The 20,181-nt window shown below is 39.7% G+C and overlaps 1 protein-coding gene across 10 annotated transcripts in view; it reads left to right on the forward strand.

The window, feature by feature from the left end:
• KMT2C (lysine methyltransferase 2C) overlaps nt 1-20,181 on the forward strand; it is a 191,381-nt gene that overhangs the window by 144,381 nt on the left and 26,819 nt on the right. For 8 of the 10 annotated variants that reach the window (XM_051768259.1, XM_051768260.1, XM_051768264.1 and 5 more), the window contains 13 exons: nt 1,275-1,405; nt 2,580-2,760; nt 8,485-8,589; nt 8,946-8,993; nt 10,165-10,302; nt 10,482-10,514; nt 10,596-10,712; nt 12,744-12,882; nt 13,140-13,354; nt 13,473-13,546; nt 16,128-16,310; nt 16,957-18,822; nt 19,839-20,164. In XM_051768259.1, coding sequence (XP_051624219.1) covers nt 1,275-1,405; nt 2,580-2,760; nt 8,485-8,589; nt 8,946-8,993; nt 10,165-10,302; nt 10,482-10,514; nt 10,596-10,712; nt 12,744-12,882; nt 13,140-13,354; nt 13,473-13,546; nt 16,128-16,310; nt 16,957-18,822; nt 19,839-20,164 — 3,556 coding nt within the window. The remainder of the gene's footprint in view (nt 1-1,274; nt 1,406-2,579; nt 2,761-8,484; nt 8,590-8,945; nt 8,994-10,164; nt 10,303-10,481; nt 10,515-10,595; nt 10,713-12,743; nt 12,883-13,139; nt 13,355-13,472; nt 13,547-16,127; nt 16,311-16,956; nt 18,823-19,838; nt 20,165-20,181) is intronic. The other 2 variants (XM_051768261.1, XM_051768268.1) reach the window with 1 other exon arrangement.

A 20,181-nucleotide genomic window follows, 5' to 3' on the forward strand; every position in this document is an offset into this window, starting at 1 on the left:
AGTGTTACAGCTGTGTTTTTCTGCTTTGTAAATAATATTTCATTGTAGCATGCTGCCTTGTTTCAGGTAGTGCTGAAAATTTTGTGGTAATTTTTTCATTTCTGTAGGATCTGCTCCTTTAAGTAAAAGAAAAAAAAATTGGTTAAGAAGTGAATTCCCCATTCTGGGTAACAGGACAATGCATATTGTTAAAAAGCAGTATCCCTAAACAAGTGTTCTTCAGTTAAAAGTTGGAGCTTCTCTTTGTCTGCTCGGGCACAATTGCTTGTTGAGAAAAATATAAATCAGAAAGTCAATGTGTGTTTTAAATCATGACAGCTTGCTGAGAGCCTCCTTCTCAGCAGCCAGTACTCATCAGCCTTCCCAGGAGTTTTGGCACTCCTTTTCCCTGTAAAACCTCCCTCTCAGACAGTGCAGAGGTCACCGTGTTGGTGAACCTCATTCCACTCATGGTCCTCTGAATATGATATGTAGGAGATCACTACAGTCCAAAGCAAAGCTGATTTTATAACCATGTTAATATGGTTTCTTAAATAACTTCCCAGGGTCCTTAGCTTCATGTGATTTGCTTTGGCAAGACAGAAGTAGCAGGACATATAAAGTTCTGCTTTTACCTGCAGTGTTTTCCCTGCTTGGTTGTAATAAAATACTGAATGATTGATGAGCACTCTGTGCTTTTGTGTTTATTAGAAAAAGCAATGCTGCTTTGAAATATGATAGCTGAATAAATGTGTAATTTTTCTTGAAGGGATTCTTTATAGATTTCTTTTTCTAGCCTGTTCGTTATTTATACGACAGTTCTTTCTCGGATTTAAAAAGAAAATAAGTTTTTTACTTTCAATTTGAGAAAAAATAGTGCGTGAAATGAAAGGTGATTAATGTGTAACTCAGCATTGATGATTTTGGAGATACTCCTTCTGTGGAATTGTCTTTCAAATACCTGGTTGAATGGCACCTATAATTTCTCTCAAATTACCACATTCTTCGGTGACTTGGAGGTACAAAAGTTAAAGGTCTGTCTGTAGCTGGGAGTTATGAGGTGATGATGTGACTGGTATCACATATGGTATTTCCTGCTGGCAGAACCCAGATGGTCAGGTGACAGATCACAGCTGGTTGGATAAAAGCCACCTTTAGAACACATCTGGAGTGATGTTCAGTAAACCCATGACCCAGAGGGGTAGCCAGATACATTAGATGTGCTGCCACTGAATCTTTGGAGCAAGTTAGTGAGTATTTTATTTATTTATTTGTGCCTGAATGTTGCTTTTTAGGTTGGACAGAACAGCTGCCAGACACTCCAGTTGAGGAGTCCATCCCAGCTTCTGAAAGTACTGAGAAAATAAAAAAGCGTTACAGAAAAAAGAAAAATAAACTGGAAGAAACCTTTCCTGCCTACTTGCAGGTAAAGCTGTTGGGATACTTCTTGTGTAAATCCATTTAAATACCTGATCTTTATGTGTGTTGATTCATAGCTCATCAGCAGTCGTGGGTAATAACCAGGATATTAATGGTGATGGAGCAACTTTACCTTTCATTAACCAGTTTATAAACTGAGTGTTCTCCCACTGAGAACATTAATTGGCCTATTCTTTTTCTCAGCCACTGTTTCCATGAAAACTTTTATTATCTTGTAGATGTTCACCAAACTTCATGGCATCAACTGTATTGGGATTGAAAGCAAAGAATTAATAGAGAGGCAGAACAATCTGTTTAAAAATAATTTGTATTTCCTAAGTAGGGAAGTAAATTGGAAAGAAAATACTTAAACAACATTTCCTTTGGATTAATAAGGATAAATATTTCAGTGCACATTTTACTTCTGTAAAATGCAGAATATTTCTTAGATTCTTCTTTTGTTCATACTAGAATAACTGATATTGAAAAATCTATCTTTACCTTTATTTTTAGAGCTGTAGCCTAAATCAAAGGTTTATAGACTACGTGAAAACAGAAAAAGTTGTTATATAATGAATAAAAATTGACTAGAAAATTTGATAGGTTGTTGTCAAATTACTGAGTGTTCAGGCCTGGATGAGTGATGGCTTATGTAATATTTTAAAAGCTACTAATGTAAGTTAAACATCTTCAGGTGTTTTGTTACTGCAGTTACATGAGGGGGATTTTGTGCTAAGTGAAATGCAGGGTTTGGTTGGTCTTGAATTGGGATCACAGAGTGAGTGCACGTTTTTCATTAACTTCTTGATCCAGGTGCCCAGCAGTGTTCACCTTCTTCAGCTGCCCTTTTTGTGCCAGGAGAAATGTTTTAAACACTTAACAAATTGTGATCTATAGTAACACTGTGCTGGTACACTGTCTGTGCCACATGTGTAAGAAGACTAGAGTTTTTCTATATAATTTAAGGTGTGGATTTAATCATAAAACATTAGTAATGTAGCTACCTTAGTTAAGTTGTAGCCACTCCTGATAGCCTGGAAGAAATACTGCCATGCTGGAAGGCTCATGGGACTGAGATTGTGTTTTTATAATTGCCTTTTAATGTTAACTTTGTCATTTACCCAACTTTTTCAATAGGTACAGTGTTCTTCCCACATTGAATCATTTTGTCTTCTTTACAGGAAGCTTTCTTTGGGAAAGACCTACTAGATACCAGCAGACAGAACAGGATGAGCCTGGATAATTTACCTGAAGAATCACTTTCATGTAAAGCAAATCTGACCACCAATTTCCTGGATCCTTCATCTGACCCCCTTCTTAGCTCAACCTCCACTCCAGCTCAGGCAAAACTGGGACCTCAAGGTATACAAAGCTAAAGTTAGTGATAATTCACTAGTTTGATTTTATTGTTGTGACTGGAGCTTTTCCACTCTCTTTTCCACTATTCTGAGTGTTTATCTGATGTGTTTTTCAACATTCTGTATAGGAACTGTCCTTGTGAGGTGAAGTTACACTGATAATCAGTGATATTCAGCTCGAAGGCTCCAGCTGTTTCAGAAAGATCAGTGGATGGCACAATTGGCACTTAATACAAATCTGCAGGTCCTTGACTGTAACATCCATGTGTATAAAGTCCATGAAAATTAATTCTGTGTAAGAATAAGAATACAGATCTGTTATAGAAGAAGACATAGATACTCTAATTAAAAGATAGTTTTAGTAGTCTAATGAATATTAGTTGGATGAATATCATCCGACTTTTCTTTAATGTTTTAGGTTATTTTAGGTTGCCAGTCTCCTCGGAATTTTTGGTTCACCATGTCCTTTCTGAACATGAGTGCCCTTTCCAGGTACAGTTTGTAGCCCCTAGGCAATCTTTTGCTTTTGCAAAACCTTACTGAAGTTACTGCTGAGAGTTTTGCAAATAGCCAGAGGGTTGTAAAGTGCTGCTGAAAGGGCAGCATCACACAAAAGAGCAATTAAAACCTTATGGTCTCCTCCAAATTATTTTTTTCTCTGTGTCTTGTAGTATATGCTGTTAGCTAGAGGTGTCTTTTTATTTTTAAAAACTATTACTATTTCTTGTGTAAATTAGTTAATTTGTGGCTTGTGTTTCAGCTCATCCTCAAAGTTTTTCCATCTAAAAATGTTTGTACACATTGATACAGCTTCCCCTGCCCAGAGAGTCATTTGAAGAAAGGTCACTTATTTTGATTGTTACTCAGTGAAAATCTGCTAAATGAGAAGTAAAAGGCTATATTATAATTAAACATTGACTCTTATATGGTTGTAATAGAGAATGCAAAAGTTAACTTCCCTTTGAAAGGGAAGCTGCTGGAAATGGAGTGTTTCACAGTCTATATTTCCTTAGTTCCAGTACTACAAGAAGATAGGCTCACAATGACTTTTTCCCACCCCAGCATTCTTTTGAAGCCGGAGAAATACAACTTTAGAGGTCCTTGCTGGCCTATCCAACTGCAAGATTGAAGTCACTAATGTATTCATGTGTTAGGGTAGTATAGTGTTTTAGAAATTCTTGAAGTTGATGTTAATTTAATGTTCTATTTTTCTGAAGTTTGAGAGTTCTTTGTAAATAAGCAGAGTTGTAAAACTTTGTAATTTCCTCCTCCTTTTATTCAGAAATAAATAATAATGAGATGGCTATTAATAAATAAATCACTAGCAATGGTTTTAGTAGATAGCCTACTGTTTTTCCCATTTGACATATGAGAGACTCAAAGGCCAGTGCTTTCTGGCCGTAGGAATGTTCTCAACAATTGTCTCACAACTGTTCAGATTTCCAGCCAGAATTGTGTCCAGATGGAGCTGTTTGTTGTAGTGGGAGCACCAGTGGGTGAAATCATCTGCCAGTATTGATCACTTCCAGGGCAATTTTTCTTAACTCTTTCCCTGTGATTTTGTGGCACACGGTTATTTCCACAGTAGTATCCACACGTGTGAGAGACAGATTCATTTTGTGTGGTGGTGGAGACCCTGGTAAGCTGGCTGATTGCTGAACTCCCTTCTGGCTGGAATTGCAGAGCTGGAGATGAGAACAGTGTCCCAGGGCACCTGTGAAGTTTTCATCATTTCCACCCAGGACCTGGCTGTGGAGCAGGAACAGCATGAACTGCTTTGTTCACTGCACTGGGAGGCTGTAGGACTGTGTTGTCACTGACTATGCTGTTTTCCTACAGTGCCATTTCTCACAAGGATTGCTGACTCCTGAGAGTCCTTCCTTAATTGCATAGGTCTTTTCCAGAAGGAAAACATTCTTCTCCTGGAGACTCCACTTGTGTAATCCCAGGATTAGGTGCAGTGATCAGTCTGCTCACGAGCTGACAGAGCATTCCAGGGACACATTCTGTGATTTATTTAATCTTACAGCTTGGTTAATGGTAGCTGAAGCTTTTGCTGTTTTCCAGTAGCCAAGCCTGCAGTAGTGATGGGGATTGGCAGAGCTGTTCAGAAGAGGGGCTTTGGAGTCCTTTGTTTATTGTTATTTTCTAGCGACTGTGGCTGAAGTGAGTTTTAGGCTCCCAGCCCTGATTTCTGTCTGGCAAAGAGGTTGCTGTTTGTGTTCTCAGTTACAAGACCCACCTTTCCTGTGGTTTTATAACGTGTGGCACACTGTGCACTGTATCCTGCATGGCACCAACCCTTAAAATCATTTCCAAGGCAGTGCTGGAGCAGAGTGCAAAGGTTTGCTCACTGAGAACACAAGCACCAGATCTCCAGGGTCTCCCTGGCTTTTCTTCATGGGTGAAGTAGAAGGTATTGATTTGGATCTGTTGCATTCTGAGGACTCTCTCTTGAGTTTCCTGACTTGAGTGTCTCTGATGAAAAAGAAGCCACTTGGTGAGGTGTGTTCTGTGAAGGCTCTGGTAATGTGAACTTCCCTTTATCTTGCAATAGCTCAAATTTAGTGTATTTTTTTTCTGTGGATGCTGAAAAAGTCATTTGTTCAAGTGGGGTCTCCAGAGAAGACTAAAGAAATTCTTCCCAGACAAAAGGAGAGGAATCGTCTGGGTCTCTGCAGCTGATTCAAGTGCTGCTGGGACATTTTATAACTGGATACATTACTGCCTGATAAAGCATCTTAGGGTGGCTGCAGCCTTGGGAGAGGCATTTTTGTTATTTTAGAACTTAATAAATAAATAAGAGTAAATGCATTGGAGAGACCAGGATCACAAGGTAGCAGTAGAACTGTGCTCTCTTAGAGATCCAGCATTACAAGCAAATTATTTTCCTTTTTGCTTTGTCTCTGCTTTCATCTCCATTCTGAAAGAGTCAAATTAATGAGCAGTATTGAGCTATTTGTTTGGCAGCAGATGTCAACCAGCTATTGATTCTGATCTGAAGCAGCTGACTCAAGTGATTTCTTTGTTTCCAAGATAATATTTAGCACACATGGAATTAAAACAACCTAAAAATAGAAGAAAAAAACATACAAATATGCTTTAGATTAGATGTCTTATGTGAGACTTGTGGATCATAGGCTCTGGCCCTCTGCTGTCACCAACACTCTGCCTTTTTATAGATTTAACGAGGTCCATTTTGAAAGCAGATTGCTTTTTTCCAGCCTACTCATCTCATCAGAAGTCCATTATGGAATCTGATTGCCTTAATAGTTAGAGGCCCTCTAATTTGAAGCCTGAATTTATTCATGGCCAGTTTGTAGCCATGGGGAGGGTAAACTCCTCTGTTATGTCTTTCCACCTGAGCTCTTTTCAGCTACTTATATATTTATGTTCAAATGAGAAGTTGAGCGTTTAGGGACTGTTCCCAAGCACATGACTAAAGGCTGTGGAGAAAAGCACCATCACATAAAATAGTACAGAAGAATTAAAGGTTTCTAATACAGTCTTGATGCTTCCTTCATAGGCGCCCTGATACTCACCTGCCTTCAAGTAGAAATTCAGGAAAGTTAAAGGGTTAAAGTCAATCCTTTACCTACCTCCAGCTGAAGTCGTTACATCACCTTTTGGTGCCTGGTGTTAGTTAGTTACTTGCATAATTGGACCAAATTGGCAGAAGGAAAACAAGTATCTAAAGAAAACCTACACAAGCCAAACATAAATCAAAGAAAAAATCCAACCAACCCACCAAAACCCCAGCAACTAGGTTCTGTTTAAAACCTTACATTCAACAGTACTTTTAATCAGGTACAAAAAATAACTGTGCCTGCAAAGTGATGTGGTTTTGAGGCACTTTTTAATAGTTTTGCTGATATCAACAGGAGCCGTATTCTGTATGTACATTTAGATGGATTGGTCTGCACTGGCACATTGATCCACCTCACTGAGCAGCAAAAAAAATTATTTAATTAGGATTGAATCGTCTTGTCTGCATTGCAAAGGATAAAAGTGGATAAAAGTGAAGAATAGGAATAGTAAAGTGAAGAGGAATAATTTTCATTTTGGCTTTGTAGTGGAAGAAGGGAAGAGGGTTGTCTCTGAAAAACAGCAGAAGGAGTTTCTAATTCATTGTTAAATTTAGCAGCTTGGAAAGTAGCCTCATGATACAAGTAAATCCTTGGCAGCAGGCTCTGAATTAAGCTATGTACTTTCCTGGGGCAGTTGGATTGTAAGAGTGGGAAGGGCATCTGTGTATGTGTGAAATGTGTGTGTTGACTTTCTGATCTCTCTTCAACCTGGCCATGTATTTGTTTTCCACATTGTACATTTTATGATTTGTTTTAATCCCCTTTTTCTGTTTAGTTATATGTGTATTTACCATCTCATCATGTTTCCTTGGTCTGGCAATGATTGATCAGGTAGTCATGATAGTCTGCAGTTTTTCTGAAAAATATTTTTTTCATCTTTCATTTATTTGTCAAACAGTCTTTGCAAATGTTGCACGTCTGTAATAGTCTTAAACAACTAGTTAATAAAACCAGATGGGCCATGCAGAGTAATTTCTCTCTAATGAATTGGAGGTCAAGAAGATAGTTGTATCCAGAATTTATTATTTAATATTAAAGAGTTTATTGCTAGACTGGGCCAGTTTTTCCTACATGGCAAACAAACACAACATTTCTTGCTCTGGCTGTTCTCACTTCTTCAGGATTTCTTCTGATCTTAAAAATAGCATCTTCAATTTCCATTTATTTATTCTTGCCTCTTACTCTTAGGTCAGATTGCAGTAACTAGTTGCTTTTGTCTTAAGAAAGAGGCTGGTTGTAAAAGAAGTAACTGATTTACCTTTAAAAAAATTTCTTCGTTGATTTACTGTGAACCGTGTCCTTTATAAAACCTATTTGTTGACTTTTACATTCATAAGCCTTTGTGTCTTAGAGGTTGCAACTTCTCAGTAGGTCTTGGGATTTTTTTTCCCTCTAAAATCATCCAGTCTTTCTTGAACATGATTGGTTACATCATCACTTTTAAAAATACTAACCAATGTAAGCATGTGAAGGTGGCTTCACATGAGAGAGGGTGTTGTGACCCACCCCAGAAAGTGGAGAGTAACCCAGGTTCTTATTAATAAATCCCTTGGGTGAAAACAACACTGAATAATCAGTGTTTGTAAACATATATATGTAGGGTTTATTTTAGAACAGTTTTGTTTCAAAGGTGTAAAAAGGTATGTTGGCATTTTTGGTATTATCATCTGTATCTATCATCAAGAGCAATATAGCAAGCATTGGAACATAAGGATAACACTTAAGGAAATGCATAAGGGAGAAAAAGGGAAAGAAAGGATAAAGGTGGAAAGAGTCATGGCCCACAGGGTCCAGCAATGAAACTTAGTAGTTGCAGCTTCCATGTCTGTTAGTTGAAGTGTTCTTGGTCCGTTGGGGCTGGGGGAGGGAAGCCCCCACACTCAAAGTTATGAGTTATTATATACTTCCAGAACGCCTTGTATCTCATGGCAGACACAGGGGGATGGGCCCCGCTGCCTCTTCCCAGCCTTCAAAAGCCCCCTGGCCATCCTAGAATGTGTAAATGTTAACCTTTTCAGTCTCTGACAGGCCCTTGCAGCCTGGCAAACCTGGGTTTGGGTTTCCAGCTCAAGCTCAGGTGCATCACCAGGGTCGTGTAGAAATGCCACGACTGCTTAATTTTCTTTGTTGGTCTCACACAGGGAGCACCGACGACCCTCTAGCAGATCTTTCTGAGGTCTTAAATACTGATGATGATATTCTTGGAATACTTTCTGATGACTTGGTAAAGTCTGGAGATCATTCAGGTATGTACATTTAGAAGGTCTCTCCAGTATTTGCTTTCTTTTTTTTTCCTCTCTTTATTATAGATGTATTTGTTGTATCTACAGGTTAAGCTCTAGGTCATTTCAGATATAATTTTCATATCTTAAGAATACCTTGGTTTGGAATGATTTTGTTGTGTCCTACCAAAAAAAAAGATCCCCAACCTTGTCAACATTTTGTTTTACTTGGCTCTTTGCTTTGCTGCTTAAGAGAGAATAAAATGTAGCTGCCGTTGTCTCTCATACCTGCATAGCTTTTTTCAGCATGCAGCTTTTTCTTTACTTTTTTTTTGTTTTCGTGTTGTAATCATCCATTTTATCTGGTTTGGGTCCTGTAGGTCTTGATTTATGCACTTTCCAGGTTGAGAACTCACCCTCCCCATTTGGTAAGAATCTAAACAATGGATGATCCATGGTTAGCAGTAGCCCTCTTTCCTAGTGGTTTTAGCTGAAAGAACTGCATGTGTAGAAACTAGTACTCCTTTCTCCTTTACTGTGTCACTAATTCATGCTTTCATTTTCCACTCTGTGGTGTTCGAGTCTAACACAACCTTTAAACTCTGCACTCAGCCTTCAAGAGTTTTGCTTACAGCTTTTAAAAACCTTCCTGAGTTTCTGTGTTCCATGATACAAACCCATGCATTTCCTTGCTGCCACTGTTGATATTACTTCCTGTAGTAGTGTGTAGTTTTTATCATAGTGGTATATTTTGTGAATTAAAAGCATTTTTTTCAAAATGAGTATATTAAAGCATGAATAAAGCAGCCAGCATCAATCCTTTTGCTTCCACTGGGTAATGGTTTATCACCTTATGTAAAACACAGGTTGACAATACGTAGAATGGCATGTTTCATTATTTTAAATTTGAGTTTATTTGGTATCTATTACAGAAATATATTTTAAATACTGAAGCAGGTAGTTCTTTTTTTTTTTCCCCCTCCCAAATTTTTCTCATTTGGGAGATTTACTGACTTGTAAAGGATGTCAGGAAACTTATGTAGTAAGTTATGTTTTCTTAGTACCAACAGATCACTTTGATGTAAACCATAATATTCAGGAGTTGTTTTTTGAAATAAAAACTTCTACAACTTGTTTTATACTGGCTAAATTTCAGCAGCATTTCAGTAGATATTTAACGTAATATTTGAAGTGAAGAACATTTGGAGTGAACCTTAAGGTACATGAGGATGAACCATGTTTAATATTGGTGTGATTGTTTTTAAAATGTGAAAAACAGTTATAGTGGAACTATGTACTGAAAACAATACACTCAAAACCATGCTGTACCTAAACTCAGTAGTCTTATTTCCCATTCTTCCAGTTGCATTATATTCAATTAACATTCCTCAAACAATGCAATAAACTGGAGGTAAATAGTGCTTAGTTTTGTTTACTTTTTCTAATGAATGTTTTGTTTTACCTTACCATTCAGATCTTAGGAAGTCCTGGTTTAGTTGATAGCTCAGCTCTAGGGGGTAAAAGAAGGGTTTATTCTTGTTATTCTATACCAATAAATTTCACTATTCATGTCTAATTTAATATTCTTTCTTCCTTCAGCTGGATTGGATATTGGTCCCATCTCTGATGATCCTTCTTCTCTGCCTCAGCCAAATGTCAACCAGAACTCACGGCCACTGAGTGAAGAGCAACTGGATGGAATCCTCAGCCCAGAACTAGACAAAATGGTCACAGATGGTAATATTTTTGTCCTTAATCTTGGTCTTCTAGAGAACTTTAGTAGAAATAATCTTTTTTCCTCCCCACCAAGTGACTCATCTCTGTATTGTAACATACCTATTTGGACTTGTCTGCACAATTACTTTTATTGGTTCTTTTGGTGATTACTTATTCTGTGTTGTCTTTGCTTTGTCCAGGTGCTATTCTTGGTAAACTGTACAAAATCCCAGGTATGTATCCCAATCTTCACTGTCTTTTATAAAACACAGTTCATAAGCAATGCCAGCAACTCATGCACAACATTTTTTCAGAGCTGGGAGGAAAGGATGTTGAAGATCTGTTCACAGCTGTGTTAAGTCCAGCAGCCACACAGCCTCCTCTGCCACAGCCCCCTCCTCCACCCCAGCTGATGTCTCTGCACAGCCAAGGTATGTTCCTCTGGTACTTTTATGAACAGCAGCCTCCTCAGCAGAGTTGTTTAAATGCTGCCATGGGAGTAGGACACAGCTTTGTTTCTGCTGTTGCTAAATTGTGGAACTTGCCATTGTGAATTTGTGAACTGTTACTCTAAACCTGTTCTGAAGGGGGTATGTGATTAAAATCCACATAAATATTGCTAATAGATAAGGACAGATATTTGAGATTTTTCTGGCATATCGATGCTTTTATCTTAGCTGACACTTCTGTGATTTTGAAATTAGTCTGTGATAAAGCATGTGTTCTCACTTCACTCTTTAATTACTTTTGAGTACCTCCTCAAGGGTAAGGCAAGAGTCTGTATAACACTAATTTACTGAGTCTTAATTTCCTGTAAGTATGCAGTTTAACATATTAGCTAGTCCTGTTAGAGAGAAGGCTAAATAATTTTGAAATGTATCTTGGAGATTATAATTTATTTTTCTCATTACTACTAAAATTGTCGTGAGTTGATATGGCATATTCTTGTTCTGATATTGAAAGCAAGGGACAAGTTGATTTTATTTATTATTATTGCCAGTAGAGACATTTTTTTAAGCAGTATGTATGAGGATAATCACATATGTTCCTTTCCTTATCAGACATCACCTCTGAGCTCATATAAAGAGTGCCCATTCTGTTATACTGGTACTACAAAAAGTAATATGAAGATTGATTTCACCAGTGAATTAATCATAAGAAGAAAAGTGCTTGGTTTCCTAGTTGGATTAATTTCCATAAAAAGGAAAGACTTCAAAAACTCTTAGAAGGGAGAGAGTTTAATGAGGTGATTTAAAGCAAAAGATAATATAGATATCATTGCCTGTTTCCTAGTTACTTGAGTACTTGGAGATACCTTCAGCATTTGAGCTCTGTAAGATTGTTCAACTCCTCCCTGTGGGAAGTGCCACAATTACAAAGTTTTAGATTTACGATTTGGTTCCGTTACAGTGTCGTGATCCACATGTTTCTGTGAGATAAATGCTGCAGTAATTGGGAAGCTTGCATCAGGTTTCAGCAACTTCAAATCAAATGAATGCTGCCTTCTCACATGTGATCCCACAGTGCAAACCAGAGGCCTGACTGTCCCTCCAGGTCTTCACAGTTGCTGTATACTCTCTGTTTACCAGCTACAATAAAGCACATTTTCTTAAGTTTGGTGTACTTGCTGCATAGCACATGTAACCTATAGATCAGAAACAATCTCCTAAAGCATGACAGAATGATACAGTGTCATCCTACAGATGCATCTAATTCCTGAGCTACTTCTGTGCTTTTAAGGAAGCACTGGGGCAACAGTTATAATTTCACTTAAATGACAGGGATCCAGAGGCCAGTGCTAATTCTGTGTAGTAACATCTGCAAATACCATCTGCTGGGATGAATCTGCCTGTGCCACATTTCTAAGACTGTAATCAAATAAATAAAATTCTCTGGCTTCGTACTGCTAGACTGGACATTTAATTAGAAAATGCTAATGCTCATTTGAGTAGAGTTATCTGTTTCATTGGTTACAAATTAGGGAGTTAGTAGATAATGAGACTTACTTTGGTACACTGCTCAGGAGTCTCAGAAGAGGAGATGTTTAATTCAGGTGGCTAATGATAATCCTGCAAGGACTGAAAACCATTCTCCATGCTTGCTGCTTGGATCTGGTGTAACAGACAGGAAGACCATTAGCTTTTAAGAATATATCTCAATATAAAGTGCAGTGTCATAGCGTGGACTACTGCAAGAGTTTTGGAAATCCATTAAAAAAAAAAATTAGGGAAGAAAAAATTCTCTGCAGGGATGTGATGCATTAGGAAAGAATCCCTTAAGCTTGTAGGGAAGCAATTTAAACTGATTTAAAATCTGTTAAAAAAATGTAGGGACACTGCTATAAAATTTTAAAGCAATTAGTTTTTGCATTAGGTGAGACATTGTCTTCTCAATGAAAACTTCCACTTCTCCCTTAGAAGTAGTCACTCTTTAAAACAGTAATTTAAACTTCTTCTTTCCAGGAGACAATGCATTTCCAAGAGTGCCCCTTATGAATGGTCTGATTGGCCCCAACCCTCATCTCCCTCATACAGCTCTGGCTGCTGGAGGTGGTTTGGGCACCTTCTCTCCCATTACACAGCAGCCATATCCTGATACCAGGTAAGTCAAGTTGGGAAATAAAAAAAAAATTTACTATTTAGTGTACTTAGTATTGAAAAAAAGTATTAGTAACAACAACACTTGGAGGGTGGTGTTGTGACTGATACTGTGATATTATTAGTTTTTGACAGCCACCACCAAAACTTCTGTATTCTCGCAGCCTTTTGAAACAGCAAACAGGATAAGTACTTTGCTAATTGAGGATTGTTTGTAGTTTTGTTGTTTTTATAAAACAAGCCCCTTTTGTGACTTGTCAGGGATAAGAATCCAGCGTTCAATCCAATGGTGAGTGATCCCAACAGCTCGTGGGCACCAGCTGCTCCACCTTTGGAAGGTGAAGGGGATACAATGTCCAATGCCCAGAGAAGCACTCTGAAGTGGGAAAAAGAAGAAGCTTTGGGTGAAATGGCAACTGTAGCACCTGTTCTCTATACAAACATCAACTTCCCTAACCTGAAGGAAGAATTCCCAGGTGAGTGGTTTTACTGAATCAGGTTGAATATTTTGCAGCAATTTATGCATCTTGATTTGAAACAATCTAAAATAGGCTTATCAAAGCCTTGTGTATTAACACAGTTTTTTGGTTGCAGACTGGGCTACAAGAGTGAAGCAAATTGCTAAACTATGGAGGAAAGCAAGCTCACAGGAGAGAGCTCCCTATGTGGTAAGAACAATTGCCACCTGCATTTGCATACTTCCAGAATATATATATTTCATTTATATGGTCATCTTTTTCTTTTTTTTAAATAAATCAAGTTCTAGGTTTCATGAAAGTTCCCTTACTCCAAGAATGCATTTGTAATTTAACTTTGAATACTTTACCTGTATTCTTTGCTTTTCAGTCTTGGAATAAACTACATTAGTATTGTGCAATCTAAAATATCAGCTGAAATGAGAACATCTGTGGTTCCCACTGCCTCTTGGCTACATTTGATTCATGCCTCAAGTCTTCTTTGCTCTGTCTCTCTCTGCACAGGATCTCACCAAGTTCTTCAGAAAGGATAATAACGACTGATTATGTGATTTCTCTCTCTTTCATCATCCCCTCTCACTGGTCTGTTCTTTTTTGCCCCTTTAGAGTTGCTGAAGCCTTTCACCTTTTGAACTAATAGTTCCAAGGGTGTCAGTGCTCACATCCCTGCTTTGCTCATTTACTCCATTTTCTTGCTTTGCTGTTCCCCTTCGCTGCTTACTCTCTTGTATTGCTTTGTGATGGAAACTCTTTTCATATGTTCCATGCTGGGGAGCATGAAGGGCTCTGTTTTTCTCTCCAAAATCATTCACCTCCTTCACATGTGAGTCAAGTGAACACATGTATTTGTAGCAGCTATCTGGAGTTACATGGTCATTGATTCCATTGGGCAGAATTTCTGCCATTCAGAGGGTGACCCTTGCACTTTCTTGAAGTCTCTGTTGAAGCCTGTCCACATCCAAATCTCAGAACCTGTATTACTGATTGTTTTAGACCTTCTGAACCATTGTTAGCAAATGTACTTTCCTTTAATTTCCTCTCACATCTCCATTCTCTCCTAGTTCTCAACTTCTCTTTGTTTGTTCACAGCAGCAATTGGATGGTCGTTCTCATTTTGTAGATTTCTGTGGATTATGCAGGGTTATGTTTTCAGTCTTGTAGCCTCCCCTTAACCTGCACTTTTTTGATACAGGCCCATCAGTAATCAAGTTTGATTCCTATACATGTTGATGACTCAGGGTTTAGCAGAACCAACATCATCTCCTGCTGTCCAAATTTAAAAATTTCCCTTATCTCTGACAACTTTTAAGAGGATAAATCATACCCTAGATTCAATGTGGGAAGTGGAGTTCTTGGTCTTTCTGAAACCCTTTTCACTTGAAAGAATAATTCTCTATTTTTGTCTTTGTATCACTGAGGCATCATCATTATTCTGCTTTTTATTTAGTGTTACAACTTCAGCACCTTTGGACATCTATGTCATCTTGTCCATGCTGCAGTTAATTTTGGTTGTTCATCCTGTCTAGTATTTAGAAGATAAAATCACTTACATGGATGGCATTTACCACTTTACAATTATTTCTATGACTGACTGTTTTATTTTTTATTTTTCTTAACAAATGCAGTCCTATCCTCACGATGGGTATCCAAACAGCAACAGCAAGAAGTATTTCCTTCATGTTTAGAGGGAGAGTGCAAGTGCATGCTCATGCACACCAGTATTTACACAGCAAGACATGGTTAATTCCTTTCTGAACAGTCCTTGTACTCTTGCTATTCAGCTGTTGCTGGTGCTCCTGGCATTGTGCACACAAGAAGCTGCTGTGGTACCTCTCCTGAGGGACTTACACTCTGGGATGATGAACAAAGGCTGAAATGAAATTTAGAAAAGTGTTAGTAAATTTTGACTGTAGGCTTTTTACTTTCTTCAGTGTGCACAGTCCCATCACAAATGACACTAATTTTTCTGCTACTGTGACACTGGTGCTCTCAACCATGTCCCTGTTTCATTGCTGGGGGGAAAGGATTAAAACCTTCTCCACTAGGCAACCCCTACTTGACAACTGGAAATAAATTTGTAAAAAAGAAGATGTGAGGGTTTGGTTCAGAAAAGGAATAACATCCTAGATTGGTGGTAAAACAGACCCTTTGAAACTTCCATTAGATACTTTTAAGTGTCACTATGGCTGTAAAATGCCTCATTGAAGAGGAATTACTGTTCTTCCATCCAATTTTTCCTGATCCATAAGCCCATATCCTGTGTTTATACTGTTAACTGTTAACAGACTGTGATCTATAGAGGCTATTTAATGGAGTAGACTGTATTTTTCTTGTCATTGAAGTTCTCCACATTAGTGGCCTTTATTGATCCAAACATCATCTGCTGTGCTCATGTCTTCAGACTGCAGACCACACCAATATGTGATCTGAAAGGTAAACTGGTGGGATTCATAATTTCTTGGCACAGCACAGTACCTGAACAGACACCCCTCATGTACAGAAAACCTTTGCTAATAGGTTTACTAATTACTTTACTAACTGCTAATAACTCCTTGGTTCTTTCCATGTATGTCAAATGCAGAATTTCTGTAGAGATGAAGTATTTTCCACTTGGAATTCCTTTTAAAGTCTATAATTTCTTTTCTACGAGGATGCACGTGATTAAAACAGGCTGTACAAATAATTTGGTGATAGATTTTGTAGGAATAACAGATGCCGTGTTCACACTTAGCAGAAGAAAATGAGGCTAACTGCATCTTTTTTCTTTTTCCAGCAAAAAGCCAGAGATAATAGAGCTGCTTTGCGCATCAATAAAGTACAGATGTCAAATGACTCCATGAAAAGGCAGCAGCAACAGGATAGCATTGATCCCAGCTCACGCATCGACTCCGACCTCTTTAAGGATCCATTAAAGCAGAGGGAATCAGAACATGAGCAGGAATGGAAATTCAGACAGGTGTGTTGCATTTAGGGTGTTTTGTTATATTCTTCCAGTTTTTTATTGCACTGTCAGAATCTTTTGTCATAAAATCAGTTTGAATCTTTCTTTGTAGAAGAGTATAAAGTCAGCCATTCTGCAGGGGAAGGAAACAGATGTTATTAGAAGAGAAGCTGCTTGCAAAAATTTTAAAATTTTGACTCTTAAATACTATGTATTATGGAAATAGGGTGTTCTTTCTCTGCATGGCTGGCTAGTGCAGTTGTTAGTTTTTACACACCCCAGTCCTGCAGACTGCTGCTCCAATTGGGGCTGGCTGTCTCTCAAAGCCCATTTGCCTCACGTCAGTGCTGCATCTCTCAGTAGCCTTTGTCTTCAGAATATAAGGTTGGAAAGCAGTGATGTTCTTTTGGCAACCTGGGAAATGCTTATTCCCAGGCAAAAAAGGTAAAATGTCATGTCAAAATTACATGTCAAGGTAATTAAACTTTGCAAATAGCTGGACCCTCTTCTCCCATTGCATTTAAAATTTGCAATTTGCAGTTATTTATAATTCATCTTTGATGTGTCCTGAAGTTTTTTAATTATAGATTCAGTCATCAGAAAAATTTTGCATGCCCCGAACTTACTAGTGTAACCTTTTTTCCTCATAATTTTAACACAGCAAATGCGGCAAAAGAGTAAGCAGCAAGCCAAAATAGAAGCCACGCAGAAGCTTGAACAAGTGAAAAACGAGCAGCAGCAGCAGCAGCAGCAACAGCAGCAGCAGCAGTTTAGTTCACAGCAGCTTCTGAACCAGTCTGGCTCAGACACACCCAGCAGTGGGATCCAGAGCCCCTTAACGCCACAGACAGGCAATGGAAGTATGTCTCCTGCACAACAGACATTCCATAAGGATCTATTTACAAAGCAGCAGCTCCCTGCTACGCCTACGTCGTCCTCAGATGATGTGTTCCTAAAACCACAAGCCCCACCCCCTACTCTGACCCGAATCCCAGTGCACGATTCACTGTCTCAGTCTCAGACTCCTCAGACATCATCACAACAGATGTTTTCGCCAGGTTCCACAAACACAAGACCTCCCTCTCCCATGGATCCATATGCTAAAATGGTGGGAACACCTAGACCAGCACCCATTAACCAGAACTTTGTTAGAAGGAACACCATTGCCCCATTAGATACCTGTGCAGCACAGTCATCCGTATCCCGGCCCATTCAGGGAGCTGAACCATCGGGAAGCAGGCCTTCACCAGTCAGGGATTCATGTTCTTCATCTCCAGGGAGCAGTGATCCCTATGCAAAGCCACCAGACACACCCAGGCCTGTCATGGCATCAGAGCAGTTCTCCAAACCGTTGGGGGTCCTGAGATCCCTGGAACAGTCAGGGAAGGTTCCTTTAGCAGCTGGAAGCAGTGATCCCTTTACTAAGCCGGCTCCTAGAACTGATACATTTCAGAGACAGAGAGTAGCCTCTGCTGATGCCTATGCACGGCCTCCATTGACTCCGACTCCTGCTCCTGATGGGAGCCCTGGACCTTTTAAAACTCCTATGCGCCCTCCTCAGTCCCCACAAGATCCCTACACGTCCATGCCAACCACCCCCCGGCGCGTTGCTGTGGATCCGTACGAAAGGCCCGCTTTGACACCGAGGCCAGTGGATAACTTTTCCCATAGTCAGGCTAATGATCCATACAGCCAGCCTCCCCTGACTCCCCACCCTGCAATAAAGGAGCCTTTTGCCCCCCCACCCCGGATAGCGCGGCAACAGAGCGATTCTTTCCCTCAGTCTGGGCCCATTTCAAGGCCAGCTTCTCAGGACCCTTATTCCCAGCCTCCAGGTACTCCTCGGCCAGTTGCTGATCCTTATGCCCAACCTCCAGGAACTCCTCGGCCCACCACAGTTGATCCATACATGCAGCAACCCCCAACACCGAGACCTTCTCAGCCGGCAGATTTATTCTCTCAGACCCCAGCAAATCAGAGACATTCTGATCCATATGCCCAACCTCCCGGGACACCGAGGCCAGTTCTCAATGATCCCTATTCTCAGCAACCAGCAACTCCAAGGCCAGGGATTTCTGAGGGTTTTAACAGACCTGCAATGACGAGACCAGGACTAATACCAAATAGAGATCCTTTCCTGCAGACACCACAGAGCAGGTTGCAGGGCACTTTCGTCAGGCCATCAGATCCATGTTCTCAAACTCCCAGACCTGCAGGACCTGCAATAACAGATTCATTTAGCCATGGTCCAGCTGCTCCAGCACGTGACCCATATGATCAACCACCAATGACTCCAAGACCTCAGCCAGAATCTTTTGGAACTGGTCAACTGGCCCATGATGCTGCCGATCAGCCACGGCCTGGATCTGAGGGCACCTTCAGTGCATCTGGAAATTCTCCCATGACTTCTCAAGGACAGCAGTTTCCCAAAGTTTCACAAGTTCCTGGCCCAGCACCCACCACGGGAGTAACAGATACACAGAATACCATGAATATGTCTCAAGCAGATACTGAGAAGTTAAGACAGGTGAGCATAATGTTCAATACTGATGGTATTAAAATTCCGTAAATAGAAGAATTTCCCCCATTCTTGTTAATATTTGAAGTTTCTTGTCATTAAACATAGCTACATGTAAGGTAAGAATCATCTTAATTTACTTAGTATGTTCATTTGGTCCACCTGGATAGAACCAGAACATATAGAATATGGAAACATCAGTAATTTTTAAGATCCAAAAAGAAAGCAAAGGCCATATTTGAAGCCACTGAAAGTGTAGATGGTTGGTCTGTAATATCTCTTTTAGCTAGAGTCTAAGGGAAAAAAACACCTTGAAAGGACAGTTAGTTCTGTTCTGTAACAGATGAGATGTGGAACTGATTGTCAGTGACTTCTTCACTGGCTGGAAAAGCGGGTACAGGCAAAGATCTCAGACCAGGCATCTGACCTTGCAGTTGGCCAAAACGTTGAGGTGAATCCTACCCTTGGTCACTGCTCTTCTTGAGGCACTTTCACTCCAGGTTTCTGTCAGTGAATGTTTGGCCAACAGTTCTTGCTGGGAATAGAACTACATTCAGCTCATGGAAAGCTGCTCACTCTTTTGTTTGGAAGGAGTGATGGGAAGTGGATTTGGTGGAAAATTGATAGTATTTATCATCAGAGTCAGAGCAAATTCTGCAGCTGTGGTGCAAACCTCTTGCTGAATTTTCTTCGCTGGATCTCTAGTCACCCTTGCACTTTTCATGTGGCAACAGGGCCTGCATTGTTGGAATAGAAAAAAGAAAAAAATCCTTTAATTTTAATTGATAGAATGGATTCACACCATACATTTTAACAGGAGGTCTGAATGTCAAGTTGCACCACCAGCACCTTGCACCATTTGACCCCCCTTCTCATTTCTGAGGTGATTATGGTAGTTCTTAATATTTTTCTGTAGTGACTGAAGAACTTCTTTCCTCCGAAAAGCTTAACCTAGCAGAGTGTAACACTTCAAAACATGTCAGCTGCAGTGTCAAGCGTAATGATTTATTTTTTTTTTTAAACAGCGCCAGAAATTACGTGAAATTATTCTACAGCAACAGCAGCAGAAGAAGAACGCGGTTCGTCAGGAAAAGGCCTTGCAGGATGCAGCAGCTCCTGCCCATGCGACTCCTCTTCAACACTGGCAGCAAGACAACTTAAATCAAATCTTTAACCGCCCTCCTCCTCCATATCCTGGGAATATTAGGTCCTCTGTAGTCCCTCCAGGTGGGCCAAGGTTTGCCGTATACCCAAAGGACCAGCGTGGGCCGTTTCCTGCTGATGGGCAGTTCAGTAGACCCCAGTTTCCAGGTGATATGAATGCCATGGGGATGAGACCTCATGGCCTTAGGTAAGCTCTTGGATCTC

The sequence above is a fragment of the Manacus candei genome, unplaced genomic scaffold (assembly GCF_025592945.1).
Source record: "Manacus candei isolate 608988 ecotype Guabito, Panama unplaced genomic scaffold, ASM2559294v1 h1tg000094l, whole genome shotgun sequence".
In the NCBI taxonomy this organism is placed as follows: Eukaryota; Metazoa; Chordata; class Aves; order Passeriformes; family Pipridae; genus Manacus; species Manacus candei.